Here is a 14,966-nt window from a genome sequence, read left to right on the forward strand (position 1 = left end):
GAATTATCCTAAGTATGTAATCAGAGATAGAGATAAAGGTTTATATATCCGTAAGTTTAATTTTATTGAGAAATTACAGTCAAAAAAATATGAAACCATCCTAAAATATCTTTATATTTGGGAAGTGGTTAATGAAGTATGATTTATCTGTATTTTGTAATATCATACAACCATTGAAATCGTATTAAAACATGACATGGGAAAATGCTCATAATATAAATGAGAAAAAAAGAATATGAAACTATATTATCTCAGACTTGTAAATAAACATATATTTAGGGCAATTTTGAATAGTGTTGCTTTGAACAGGCTTGCACATGTCCTTTGGTCAACATATATATGTCTTCATGTTGGGGAAATACCGGGGAAAGGAATTGCTAGGTCATACATACATACATCTGTTGAGCTTTAGTAGTGGCTGCCAAATAGTTTTCCATAGTGGTTGTACCAATTTCCCCAACCCCAGTAGTATGTGAGTTCCAGTTGCTACTTACTTGTCTGTGTTTGGCATATCCGTTTTTGGTTTTGGGGTTTTTTTTTGTTTCTTTGTTTCCATTATAGCCATTCTGGTGGATGGTAGAGATACCCGTTGTGGCTTTATTTTGCATTTCTCTGATAAGTAATTACAGGAAAAAATTAGAACACCTTCTTATATGTTTACTGGATTTTTTAATACCTTTTTTGATTAAGTTTCTTAAGAATATATTTTTAATTATCAAGAAGAAAGCATTTTACCTTTCTAATAAATTCCCAGCAGTGGTGACAATGCTATCCAAGAGCCAAGCTTTGAATAGCAAGATTTAACTGTAGAGTTACGTAAAAGGATACCTGAAAGAACTTGAAGAATTGATTGCATAACAACTATAGGTAATCTTAGAGAACTCAAGATTAGGAGAAATCCCCAGAAAAGACAAAAGAGATTTGTAGTAGCTTTAACTTTTTACTGTATAACATGCCAAATATATTCAATAGTAGAAGAATAGTAAAAACCCTGCAAGTATTCATTTACCCAACTTCTGTAATTGTCAACTCATGGTTAATTTTGTCTGTTCTGCACTCCCACTTACTTTCCTCCTTCACTCACTCCATTGCAGCAACTAATGTTACTCTCTTTTATGTATTAGAGACTGTAAAGTACAATACTACCTAATATAAATTTTAAGAATTTTTTTTAATGTGTCATTCCTACTTTCAGGAATGAACTTTAAGGAAATAAGACAAGTTGTATAAATGAAAACATTCCTAATTACTGATGTTGGTGGAAAACAGTTTAAAGCAAACTAAAAAGTCTGGGTAATAAGTAGTAAGGTAAATTATGATTTATCAGTTCAATAGAATATGATGCAACAATTTAAAATGATTGTTTTGAAGTACATGGGTAACATGGGAAGAAATTTTTTAATATAAACTTTTTAAAAACGTATGTGCTTGTCATATATTGTTCAGTCTTATAATTTTTAATGTCCCTGCTATATTTAAAAATAATCATAGTTTTAAAAGTTGTATCTTTACACCTGAAACTAATACAACATTGTATGTCAACTATCCTGCAATTTTTAAAAAGGAAAAAAAAATTATATCTTGTTTTTGTAGGTTAGAATAATAAACTTATTTTTCACTATGACAGCAATTCAAGAACTATTATCTTCATTTGAAATCTTACATTCTGCCATTCTCAGAACTCTACAGTAGTACATCTTGATTTTAGGAGATTCTGTGGGTGGCATGGCACAGCAGATATTTCTCCTCAAGCTGTTCTCTTATCCCTTAAAGTTTTTTTTCCTTTCCCTCACATAAGAAATTTAGATTTCTCTTCCTACTGTAGAAAATTTTGTTTTTTAGTTTTTATAATTTTTTTTAACTCTGCGGAGATACTTATTGAGAAAACATTCAAGATTATATTTACATGGGGAGAGTACCTGGTGTTTACCCAACAAGTTATGAAACAGAGTCATTTTCAAGGGGAGGCCAGGCAATTTGCAAGTAGATGTATTTGCTTTATCTTTTTTATTTTGCAAAAAGCAGAATAGCCGTTGTCAGTTTTATCAAAACAGAGTTTCTCAGAAATACTAGTCTATTTTAAAATATAGTCCCACCTTCTAGAATTCCCTTCCGTTTGACTTATTTTGGCGCTTATGAATCTATGACATCTAAAATATTTTGTCTGTATGATCTCAGAAACCTGGATTTTCATTCCTCTTCAGGAACAAGAAAGAAGCTGAGCTAAAAGCAAGATCATTTATATTTTTAAGATAACCCTTCATTAAAATGGGCATCTCTTTACACAAATATAACTTGTGTCTTTTGTTAGTCATTACTGTTTCAAAAAATTAAATGGTGCCAACTGCATTTTCTCTTTTTGGGTTCTTTGTCTACATTTGGACTAATTAAGGGTCACTCTTTTCTACTTGATTATTTGTCATAGATTTTGTTCATAAACTGTGTTGTACAAAAATGGAGCATTGTCCTTAATTACAGTTTCTTTCCTTCCTAATTCATATTTATTTGGGGGAAAAAAAACTTTTCAAAGAAAATCAAGAATGCTTTTTTAAAAATTCTTTGAATGTGTGTGATCTATACCTCAACATTTTGTAATGTCGCCTTGTGTTTATTTTGATAATTTGCTTCTTTAAACTCATGACACTGTGTTTTCTTTATTTTTTCCATTGTCCTGCAATTTCAGAGCATATAACTTCTAATGCCAGCGATAGTGAAAGTAGTTACCGTAAGTGTTTCAATACTTGTTCTTTTGTAATCACAAGTAATATATATCCTTTGGGAGTTTTTTTGTCTTAGTGATATATTCTAAATACTGAACATCAGGTGCTTAATATTTTAAAATCAGAGAGAGCCAAGTAAAATTCTTTACTTGAAAAATAAAGTCATACTATGTATAAATGTTAACAGAGTTCCCAATTTTTAATAGAACTCTAAAATCCTTTTTACAGACAGTGCTACTTAATGTACATAGTACGTGAGAGAGAGTGTGTGTGTGTGTGTGTGTGTGTGTGTATGTATCTTTTACAAGAAAATACCTGGTTAAATGAGGGGTAAACTTATATTTTACCATTTTCTTTGGTGAATCTCTTTTAGTATGAGCATTAAAATATTTTTCAGTAATGCTAACTTATAGTTAGCTTTATTTCCTTTTTTATTCTTTGTTACTAGTAATTATCTAGATCAAGTTATTGTTTACTACCAGCTTCTGGTGAACCTAAATGAAGAAGGAAATATATTCAACAGTTGCTCAAACAATAATACTGATTTCTTTTTTGGTATCCTTATGTTACATTTTTGCTATTGTATCGTTAAGTGAACTATACAGGCATCTGGAGTTTTTTAAGAGATTTGGGCATGGGAGAGGGAAGTACATGAATATTATCAGTTGTGGTACCTTAAAAATTAAAATTGCTTTTCTAACTTTTTTTTACTGCTGTCTAATATGAAAGTAATCTTGATTACAGATGAGTATGGCTGCTCAAAAGGTCCATCCTGTTAATATCAGTCTCTGATATTTTTCATGTTGACAATATATACTTTTAACCCTCATTCGATTGGTTGTTATTTTTTTCATAATAATTACATAATTGTCTTTTTTTTTTGGTGTGGGAATGTGATTTCTTATTAATGTTTTATTATCATATAATCAGAACTCACCATAGAGTAGTTGAGTAACTTTCTAGACTTGGGAAAAAAAAAAAAGAGGTAATGAAAGTATATACTGTCTGTTGCACCATTTGCATGAATTGTTAGGTGTGGAATATTTGAATATTTGCATGTTTTTGCTAATATGTAAACCCTGTTTTACATACAGTATTTTTAAAGTAGCTTTTAAGTATGTATTTTATGTATTATGATAATAAAACAGTGAAATACACTTTTAAAGCCAATATATGAATTTAAAAGATCATAGCTGCATACCTATGATATAAAACCAGTGCCAAATTTAGTGAAAAACTTGTTATAGAATCATGATAATCAAGGAGAAAATCCTCAGACATGTTATCTGACGTTGTTTGTTTTCATTGAACCACTTGAAGTAACAGTCCTTCCTAATTTGTTTTCTATATATTTGTGTGTGTGTGCGTGTGTGTGTGTGTTAAGAACTAGAATTTTTAACTCTTTCAGTTCTTTTGCTGAGTCAAGATACAATTTGTATAGTTTTTTATTGACAACATTCTTAAACTCTAAACTTTTAATTTAATCTGCGAGGATTTAACTTCTAAAGTGCTTTCAAATAATTAAAAATTAAAAACAAAATATATTTTATTTCATTTGCTATCTATCTGATTCATAGTTGGAGAGGGAAGAGAAGGATTTCGTTTTATCCAAAGCCTTTTTTTTTTTTGAAGCTCTAATTGGCTTTATTAAGCAATTTATGAATTGTGCAACATCCTATTCCAGCAAGTAGAAGGGAGCACCCTTATCTAAAGCTTTTAAAATTCATTTTAATGTAATTTTTAATTGAATAAATGAATTATTAGAACAGTTAGTGAATTTTTTCCATCAGTGAAATAGTGACAATAGTTTTATCTTTACATTAAAAATTTTTAGTATAAAATAATTATAATTATAAAAATGTATATATATCCTGTTAAATATTGTATCTGGTGGGACCAAAACATAAGCATATTCTTAATAACGGTAAATTACATAAATACTCACATATGTAGAACTTTTCAATCAAGTATTAATCTTTAAGAGATTTAACAGTTCTTAGCTTCTAAATAAAAAATTAGTATCACATACATGACAAATGAAGATTTTAAATAGATCTAATGACAATTTAAAACACAGGATATCAGAAAGGTAGTTATTAAATAACACATTTGTATCTTGTTTCTACATTTATCAGACTTATCTTTATGACTTCATAATTTGCTATTTTTTTAACTTAATCTTGCCATAAGTTATTTGTAAAGTCCCTTTTTCTACATCTTTGCTATTTTCTGAGGAAAGTCCTACCAATTTATATGTTACGTATGAAGAATTAAATTAGCATTAGTTATCTTAATAGATTTTCTCATCTGTATTTTAACTAATAGGTGGTCAAGAGGAATATGTCTTATCTTATGAGCCAGTGAATCAACAAGAAGGTTTGTGAAACCTATTGATGTTTTTTAATCTTCTAAAAAAATATATTTCTTAGTTTAGAAAACAGATCTAACTTATTTTGATAATTTGCTTTATTACAAATTTGATAATTTACAAAATAATGTTTTATTAGAATTTTGCTATACATTTTTTTCTGTTAAGAATATATATAGAAATTTGCCATACACATTTTATGAAACATGGTTTAGTTCACAGTATGTTGAAATCTGGTCATTTTATATTAACTGTTTTATAATGCTATTTTTTTTCCTAAGCAGCTTCTTTCTTGTGCTCATGATAATGTCACTGTCCTTCACTGACCCTTTTTCAAAATTTTGGAAACATCTTTGATCTCTCTGTTTTTCATCTCCCTTGTTCAGTCGGTTTCTAGGCTCTATTTATCCTTCTCTCCTATCTTCCTTATTTATAAGCTTCTTTTTATCCCTCCTGCCATGTTCTGGTTCTTACTGTCAATCTCTCTTCTTCTAGCATGATCCGTTACAATCCAGTGTAAGGTGTAATCCACTTCTGTTAGATCATCTTTCTAGATCACAACTGTGATTTTATCACCTCTTCTACCCAGTTTCTTTTTTGCCCTTCTTTGATCTGCTTCCTAACAATTTCTACTTCAAAAAGGATCAGTAAAACACTAAACTGTGTTTTCTCATTTGTAATGAGGTGATATTAGCAATGTATAGAATTATAATTTTTATAATTTTTAAGGATACTTTTGTTCTCTAGTCTGAAGAACACTGATGTTTGTTGAGTGTTTATGCCTTTTAACATGCAGTTTATCTTTATAGTTAATTATACTCGACCAGTGATCATATTGGGACCTATGAAAGACAGGATAAATGATGACTTGATCTCAGAATTTCCTGACAAATTTGGATCATGTGTTCCTCGTGAGTAACCACATAAAAATTCTTAATTATTGCTCTTAACATTTTGTCACCATGTGTGGTAAAAGTACACATTACCATTTTTTAGTGGTTTATACTGTGTTATCACTTATTCTTCCATATTACTGTCCTTTTTAAAATTTCAATTAACTGCTGTTGTGTTGAACTTTACAAGATAATCACTGAAGCAGAAAATGGATTTGTTTGGCACCTGAGTGGCTCAGTTGGTTAAGCGACTGCCTTCGGCTCAGGTCATGATCCTGAAGTCCCGGGATTGAGTCCCACATTGGGCTCGCTGCTCATCATGGAGTGTGCTTCTCCCTCAGACTTTCCCACTTTCCCCGTCTTGTGCTCTCTCTCTCTCATTCTCTCCCTCTCAAATAAATAAATAAAATATTTTAAAAAAGAAAGAAAGAAAATGGATTTGTTGTGTTTAATACTAAACACTTCTTCAAGTTATTTTCTATTAAAGATACAACTAGACCAAAACGAGACTACGAGGTAGATGGAAGAGATTACCATTTTGTGACTTCAAGAGAGCAGATGGAAAAAGATATTCAAGAACATAAATTTATTGAAGCTGGCCAGTATAACAACCATCTGTATGGAACAAGTGTTCAGTCTGTGCGGGAAGTAGCAGAAAAGGTAAGCACCACGGGTACCTGGCTCAGGTGCCTGGCTGACTCATTTGAGTTAGATCTTCGGGTTATAAGTTCGAACCCTATGGTAGGTGTAGAAATTACTTAAAAAAAAAAACTTACAAAAAAAAAAAAAAGGAAGGCACCAAAGTGATCCTAGAATATAGTTTCTAATCAGATGTGCCTTTGACAATATAAAAGAATGATGTAATAGAAACTTTTAATTCATATTTTTGAAAAAATACAGGATAGATGTTATAGAATTGATCATTTTAAATAATGTTATAGATTTATTCAACTGAATATTTAATTGTGGTGGCCTAGAAAAATGCATACAAAGTAAAGTAGATTGGGGTAGTTAGGTGGTTCAGTTGGTTAAGCATCGGACTCTTGATTTCCACTCAGGTCATGATCTGAGGATTGTGAAATCAAACCTCATATCAGGCTCCACGCTGGGCATGGAGCCTGCTTAACATTCTCTCTCCCTCTGGCCTTACCCCAGAAAAAAACAGGTAAGATCAACAAAGAAAATGAGAACAGAAATGGTAAAATGAATCTAAGGGAGGTTATTTTAAGGTGCTATACATTTGCCAGACATAGACCTTGTATTTAGCAATAGCTTTCCAACATCTAGCATAATTAAAAAGCAGTGTTCATCAGTAAAATTAAATAAATTAAATAAAATTAGGGGCGCCTGGGTGGCATAAGAAGAAATAGATCATTTGAATAGTCCTGTATCTACTAAAGAGATTGATTCACATTGACATTTTAATACCACACACAAAAAAATCTCCAGGCACAGATAGCTTTACTAATAAATTCTACCAAACATTTAAGGAAGAACTAAAACCCGTTTTCTACTGTAAAATTTAAAGAGAGTGAATACTTCCGAGTTCATTCTGAGTCCAACATTACCTAAGTTTCAGAACTTGAAAACACATTATAAAAAAAACTATAGACCTCCCATGAACACAGATGCAGAAATTCTAAACAAAAATTAAGCAAAATGAATCTTAACAATATATGAAAAAAGATAATATGCCATGACCAAGTAGGGTTTATGCAGTAAGTGCAAGGTAAATTTAAACATTAGAAAATCAGTTAGCATAACGCACCATCTTAAACTAAAAAAGGAAAATCATACAATTATCTCCATAGTTCAAGAAAAGCATTTAGCAAAATCCAACACCCAAACCACTTGTTTTCAGAATTATAGTAGACATCCTAGCCAGTGCTGTAAGTTCAAAGGAAGTAAGAACAGTTTTTCAGATTGGAAAGGAAGAAGTAAAATTGTGTTCATTTGCAGATGATATGATTATGTAAAAAATCTGATAGACTCTACCCAAAAAACTACTAGAATTAATAAGTTTAGCAAGAATGAAGGATACAGTATAATTTATTATACAAAAGACAACTGTATTCCTATGTACTTAAACCGGTGATAAGTTGAAATTTTGAAAAACATTATTTACATAACATTATTTACATTACTTACATAATGTAAATGTTTACATTTATATTCAATTACATTTACATTTATATTAAAGTGATCAATTCTATAATACCTGTATTTTTCAAAAATATGAATTTATTAAATAATGTAAGTTATTTATATTATTTACATAAAAATATTAAATACTTAAGAGATAAAGCTAACAGAAGATTTACAGATCAGTACACTAAGAACCACAAAGCATTGCTGAGAGAATTAAAGACATAAATAAATGGAGAAATATATTCATGGTTTTCTAAGCCTTAATATTATTTAGATGTCAGTTGAACTTTCGGACTTAGTACAACCCTGATAGAAAATGGCATGCTAATTCTCAAGCTTATAGGAAATGCAAAAATCTAGAATAGCCAAAACAACTTTGAAAAAAATCAAAGATATGAAGGACTTACAGACCTTGTTTTTGAGACTTAGACAGTAATCAAGATTCTGTGGTACTGGCATGAAGACAAGTAGATCATCAGGACATACTAGAGAATCCTTAAATGGACCCACATATATATGGACAACTGTTCAAAACTGGACAAAAGTTCAAAGGCAGTTCATTGGAAAGAGGAATAGTCTTAAGGAGCCTGGGTGACTCAGTTAAGTGTCTGCCTTTGGCTCAGGTCATGATCTCAGGATCCTGGGATCGAGCCCTGCATCAGGCTCCCTGCTTAGCAGGGAAGCCTGTTTCTCCTCCCTCTGTTGCTCCCCCTGCTTGTGCTCTCTCATACTCTCTATCAAATAAATAGAATCTTGAAAAAAAGGGAGGGGGGATAGTCTTTTCAACAGATGGTGCTAGAACAATTAACTAGCCATGCCTCACATAATATACAAAAATTAACTAAAAATAGATCATAAATGTAAAGCCTAAAACTATAAACTATAGAAGAAAACAGAAAAATCTTCATGACTTTGGGTTTGGCAAAGATTTTTTAGATGGTATACTGAAAGCACAATCGATAAAAGAAAAAATGATGACAAATTGGATTTCATTGAAATTATTTAAAACTCTGCTCTTGAAAAAAACTCTTAAGAGAATAAAAAAGGCCATATACTAGGAGAAAATAATTTCTAATTATGTATCATGAAAAATTTGTATTCAGAATATATAAAGAAGTCTTGTAATATAATAATAAAGACATCCCGATTTAAAAATGGGCAAAGTATTTAAAAAGACATCTCTCTAAAGAAGATGGCCAGTAAAAAAAAAAAAAAAAAAGATGGCCAGTAAACACATAAAAAGATACTAAGCATAATCAGTCATTAGGAAAATGCAAATTGAAACCATAATGAGTTCCTATTACACACCCATTAGAATGGCTAAATTATTTTAACTGACCATTACTAAGTTTTTTTTTGTTTTTTGTTTTCAGCGTAACAGTATTCATTGTTTTTGCCCCGCACCCAGTGCTCCATGCAATACGTGCCCTCCCTAATACCCACCACCTGGTTCCCCCAACCTCCCACCCCCCGCCCCTTCAAAACCCTCAGGTTGTTTTTCAGAGTCCATAGTCTCTCATGGTTCACCTCCCCTTCCAATTTCCCTCAACTCTCTTCTCCTCTCCATCTCCCCATGTCCTCCATGTTATTTGTTATGCTCCACAAATAAGTGAAACCATGTGAAGACCATTACTAAGTTTTGACAGAGATATGGAGCAATTGGAACTCTCATACTCCACTAGGTGAAAATATAACATTTTATATACAACCACTTTGAAAAACAGTTTGAGGATGCCTGGGTGGCTCGGTCAGTTACTTATCCAAATCTTCATTTTGGCTGGGGTCATGATCTCAGAGTTATGAGACTGAGCCCTGCATCAGACTTACACTGGGTGTGGTGGACCCTGCTTAAGATTCTGTTCCCTCTCCCTCTGCCTCTCCCCTACCTGCCCCTCTCTTCATGTGCCGGCATTCCCTGAATGAATTAATGAGATTTAAGAAAAACAGTTGCCTAGCATATGATCCATTTCTGGACATTACCCAAGAAAAAAGAAAGCGTATGTCCATACAAAGTTATCTATAATTACAGGAGACCAGTGGTTGCTTGGGAAAGGACTAGAGGGAGAAGTTTCAAAGAGGCATGAGGAAACTTTTGAGGGTGACTAATACGTTTATTATCTTGATTTTTATGATGATTTCAGGGTATATACACATGTCAAAACAAATTGTGTATTTTAGGAATGCCTGGATGGCTCATTCGGTTAAGCATCTGCCTTCAGCTCATGATCTGGGGCTCCCTGCTCAGTGGGGAGTCTGCTTCTCCCTCTGCCCCCCCATCCCCTGTGCTTGTGCTGTCTCCCAAATAAATAAATAAAATATTTTTGAAAAAAATTTTAATTGTGTACTTTAAACACCTGCAGTTTATTGTATGTCAGTTACACCTTAATCAAGCTGTTTAAAATAAAAACTGACAATCCATCCTTGCTGAACCACCTAAATGTTTTGTCAACTCATATATATTTTTTACACTAAAAATAATTAATAAAATGTTTTTTAAAGAATTTAAGGTAGAAAATAGAAGATCTAGAAAAGGTTAACACAATAGACAAACCATGAGCTAATCTAATCTTTTTTAATTTTTTTTTATTTGCATTTATTCTGTGCAAATTTACTCCCAGGCCATAAGTTTTTGTTTCTTCAGTTTCTTCTGGGATATCTTTTTCTTCTGTGCAACCTCCTCTTCTGGTTTAGGAACAATCTGCTCTTTTTCAGTAAGGATCATCTCAATGTGGCAGGGAGAGCTCATGTATGGGTTAATCCGACCATAAGCCCTGTAAGTCCTACGCCGCATCTTGGGGACTTTGTTCACCTGAATGTGCTCAATGACCAGAGAATCGACATCTATCTAAACCCTTAAGTTCAGCATTACACTCTGCGTTTTTAAGCATGTGCAGTAAAAATTCAGCACTCTTCTTGGGCCACCGACCTTGTGTCCAGCCCCACTGTTTGGCCTGGGCACACCTACCAACTCCACCATTGTAGCGACGGAATGGCACACACTGCTTCTGCAAAGTGACGTCTTTCAGATACTTGGTGGCTTTTCGGATATGCATACCCTTGATGGCCTGGGCAGTTTCACGTGTGTTCTTAAAGTGAACACGGAGATTTGAACCTCTTGACTTGCATGATTTCGTAGGGTTTTCCGGGTCAAGCGAATAGCGAACCATTTTCAGAGGTCACCCCAGGCCGCTGAGAGGAAGAGCTAATCTTTTTTAATTTTTTAAAAAATATTTATTTGACAGATCACAAGTAGGCAGAGCAGCAGGCAGAGAGAGAGGGGGAAGCAGGCTCCCCACCAAGCAGAGAGCCCGACGTAGGGCTTAATCCCAGAACCCTGAGATCATGACCTGAGCAGAAGGCAGAGGCTTAACCCACTGAGCCATCCAGGCACCCCAAACCTAATTTTTTTAAAAAAGGAAAAATAATAAATAATAGAAACAGAAATGTCAGGGGCACAGACCATATCATACCAATCATAAAAGACTACTTTGTATATGTCTATATAAACAAATTTTAAAACTTGTTTGTGATGGATAATTTTTTAGAAAAATGTGGTTTACCAAAATTGACCTATTAGAAAGGGAAAGATTTCTTTAAAAGAAATAGAGCAAATTATCAAGGAACTACCCAACAAAGAACACCAGACTCAGATGGCTTCTCAGGGGAATTCTACCAAATCTCAAAGGTTAGATTGTTCTAAAGCCCTATAATCTGTTCAGGAGCATTCTTTTTTTTTTTTATATCTAAGCATGCTGGAGACAAGAAAAATCATAGACCAATATCACAAATATTAGTGCAAAAATGTTAAATATTTTTAGTAAACAGAATCCAATACCACATTGCAAAAGTAATACACTGTGACCAAATGGGACTAAAGGAATTTAAGGTCAGTTCAAAGTTAGGAAATTAATTAATGTAATCTTCCACAAATCTAAAGAAAAAAATCATATATCCATAGATGCCTAAAAAGCTTTTGGTAGAGTACCTTTCCTTGGGGCGGGGGGTACTCAAAAATCTAGAGATTGGTGTTACATTTTAAAAAGGAAAAAGAAGGGGCACCTGGGTGGCTCAGTGGGATGAGCCTCTGCCTTCAGCTGAGGTCACAATCTCAGGGTCCTGGAATCAAGCCCTGCAACAGACTCTCCACTCAGCAGGGAGCCTGCTTCCCCCTCTCTCCGCCTACTTGTGATGTCTGTCTGTCAAATAAATAAATAAAATCTTTTTTAAAAAATAAAATAAAAAGAAAAAACAAGAGAGAGAGATGAAAATGGATGAATGGATAGACAGATATTCTTAATTTAAAATCCTTAATAGGGGAAATATGAGGCAAAATACAAGGCAGTTCCATTATTGAGGAACAAAGCAAGGATGTCCATTATCTCTACTGCTATTCAACATTGTACTCAAGCTATTCATTGTACTTGAGGCATTAGTGCTGTTAAGACAAGAGAAACCAATTACATGCATAAAAATTGAGGAGGGAAAGTAGAACTATCTCTATTCTCAGATAATAGTATACCTGGGGAATCATATAAAATCTATCACAATATTGATAAAATTTATTTTATAAGATAAATTATAAATTCATTATAAAACTAAAGACTATTATAAAATGAAAGATACTTTTAAAAACTAGAGCAAGGTTAGCAGTATATAAAATTAAGATGTATTGCTCATGGGCACCTGGGTGGCTCAGTCATTTGGGTATCTGCTCCTCTTCATTTCAGCTCAGGCCATGATCTCAGGATCATGAGATCAAGCCTTGCTTTGGGCTCCGTGCATAGCAGGGACTCTGCTTGAGATTCTCTCTCCCTCTTCCCTTCCACCCCCTACCGCCCACTCTTGCTCTCTCTGTAAAATAACAAATAAAATCTATAAATAATTATTGTTCATTGAAGTATACTTAAGCCCTTGGATTACAAAATGTATTATGAGGGGTGCCTAGGTGGCTCAGTTGGTTAAGCATCCCACTCTTGATTTTGGCTCAGGTCACGATCTCAGGGTCCTGGGGATTGATCCCTATATCAGGCTCCGCACTAAGTGGGGAGTCTGCTTGAAGATTCTCTCTTGCTCTCTAAAATAAATCTTTCGGGGCACCTGGGTGGCTCAGTGGGTTAAAGCCTCTGCCTTCGGCTCAGGTCATGATCCCGGGGTCCTGGGATCGAGCCCCGCATCAGGCTCTCTGCTCCGAGCCTGCTTCCTCCTGTTTCTCTCCCTGCCTCTCTGCCTACTTGTGATCTCTGTCTGTCCAATAAATAAATAAATTTTTTAAAAAATAAAATAAATCTTTCTTTAAAAATGCATTATGAGGCAGTACCTGATTTAAAATATAATAAAGTCTATTTAATAAGTTACGATTACTGCCCTATTTAACATAGGAACACTTTTCATAAATATAAAAATCCAAATGGCCTTTGTAAGTGAATTTAAGCATGTCAGAAAAATGTCCTAAATCCGAAAGTGGGGTTCCTAATTGCCAGTTTGTGATAAAGTTTTTGCTGGTCCCCAATAAAATGAGAAATAGATTAGTGGTAATGAGGTTTTATAAGTTTGAATTTATTCAGTTTTAAAGATTCTCCTTCATTTTAGGCTTTTATCTTCTTGTTGATTGTATATTCTTTAAAGAAATAGTTATGAGGGTGCCTGGATGGCTCAGTCATTAAGTGTCTTCCTTAGGCTCAGTTCATGATCCCGGGTCCTGGGATCAAGCCCTGCATCAGGCTCCCTGCTCAGTGGGAAGCCTCCTTCTCCCCCACCAACTCCCCCTGCTTGTGTTCCCTCTCTCCCTGTGTCTGTGTGTCAAATAAATAAATAAATAAAATCTTTAAGAAAAAAAAATGATAGTTATGGTAAAATGGTAGCTTAGAGTGGTTGTTTTTCTTGGCAAAATAAATTTAGGAGCCCCATATTGGTGCCATTTTGAGACTGGTCTATGAAAGCTAGGAGTAAGGGAACTATATTTTCATTCCTTTCTAAATGTAATATTTGAAAATGGAAATTAATTATTCATAGTCATTATTCATTGTCTTCATTTCCCCTCTGAAATTTGCTAACAGAAATGACAAGTTTGCTTAAAGTGAACAGGAGCCAAATGTATCATAATCCAGATTTTGTACCTGTAGGAAATGTACCTTTGATATAATTGAAAATACTTGGTTCACTTGTTTTTCTTCTTTATTTCCTCTATTTTAGGGCAAACACTGTATCCTCGATGTGTCTGGAAATGCCATAAAGAGATTACAGATTGCACAACTTCACCCAATCTCCATTTTTATTAAACCCAAATCCATGGAAAATATCATGTAAGTATAAATGCCTAAAGCACAAACCTCTAAGTACAAATCCAGTCTCTGTCACTTACTAGATTGGATAGTTTACTTACCTTTGCTGCATCTCAGTTCCCTTATCTGTAAAATGGAGAGAATAATCGTATACTCACTTCAGATGGTTATCGTGAGGATTAAATAAGCATTCTGTGATATTAGCAGTCAGCAGCAGCAGCATTAATATAGTAAAGTGTATACAGTAACATGTATTAGAATTTTAAGCCTAAGTAGTCACATGTGGCTAGTAATTATGGAGTGGCCTAGCTCTGTGTAACCACTAAAAGAATAAAATAATGTGTAACTACTTACTAATAGAGGACAAAAATTGAATTTAAATAAAAACTAAAAAGATAAAGAGCAAATAGAAACAGAACAGTTGGGACAGAATGGATACAGTTAGTAAGATGATTTAACTGAACCCAAATATTTCATTAACTGAGTGCTAGACTAAATGGTCTGATTAAAAAACAAGGATTGTCAGAATAGTTGAAGAAAAAATAAACTAGATGTT

General features: G+C 33.5%; 1 protein-coding gene and 1 pseudogene across 9 annotated transcripts in view; one reads left to right on the plus strand and one right to left on the minus strand.

Moving 5' to 3' along the window:
- The window catches only part of DLG1 (discs large MAGUK scaffold protein 1), a gene marked incomplete at its 5' end in the record, with an annotated part of 253,529 nt that overhangs the window by 226,885 nt on the left and 11,678 nt on the right, over positions 1-14,966 (plus strand). For all 8 annotated transcript variants that reach the window (XM_080829395.1, XM_080829394.1, XM_080829396.1 and 5 more), the window contains 5 exons: positions 2,684-2,725; positions 5,046-5,096; positions 5,898-5,999; positions 6,469-6,641; positions 14,322-14,431. In XM_080829395.1, the coding sequence (XP_080685521.1) occupies positions 2,684-2,725; positions 5,046-5,096; positions 5,898-5,999; positions 6,469-6,641; positions 14,322-14,431 (478 nt within the window). The remainder of the gene's footprint in view (positions 1-2,683; positions 2,726-5,045; positions 5,097-5,897; positions 6,000-6,468; positions 6,642-14,321; positions 14,432-14,966) is intronic.
- Positions 10,722-11,325, minus strand: LOC308357177 (large ribosomal subunit protein uL22-like; annotated as a pseudogene). Its single transcript has one exon. The product of its transcript is annotated as a large ribosomal subunit protein uL22-like (transcript).

Source organism: Martes martes (genome assembly GCF_963455335.1).
Source record: "Martes martes genome assembly, chromosome: 1".
NCBI classification, from domain to species: Eukaryota; Metazoa; Chordata; class Mammalia; order Carnivora; family Mustelidae; genus Martes; species Martes martes.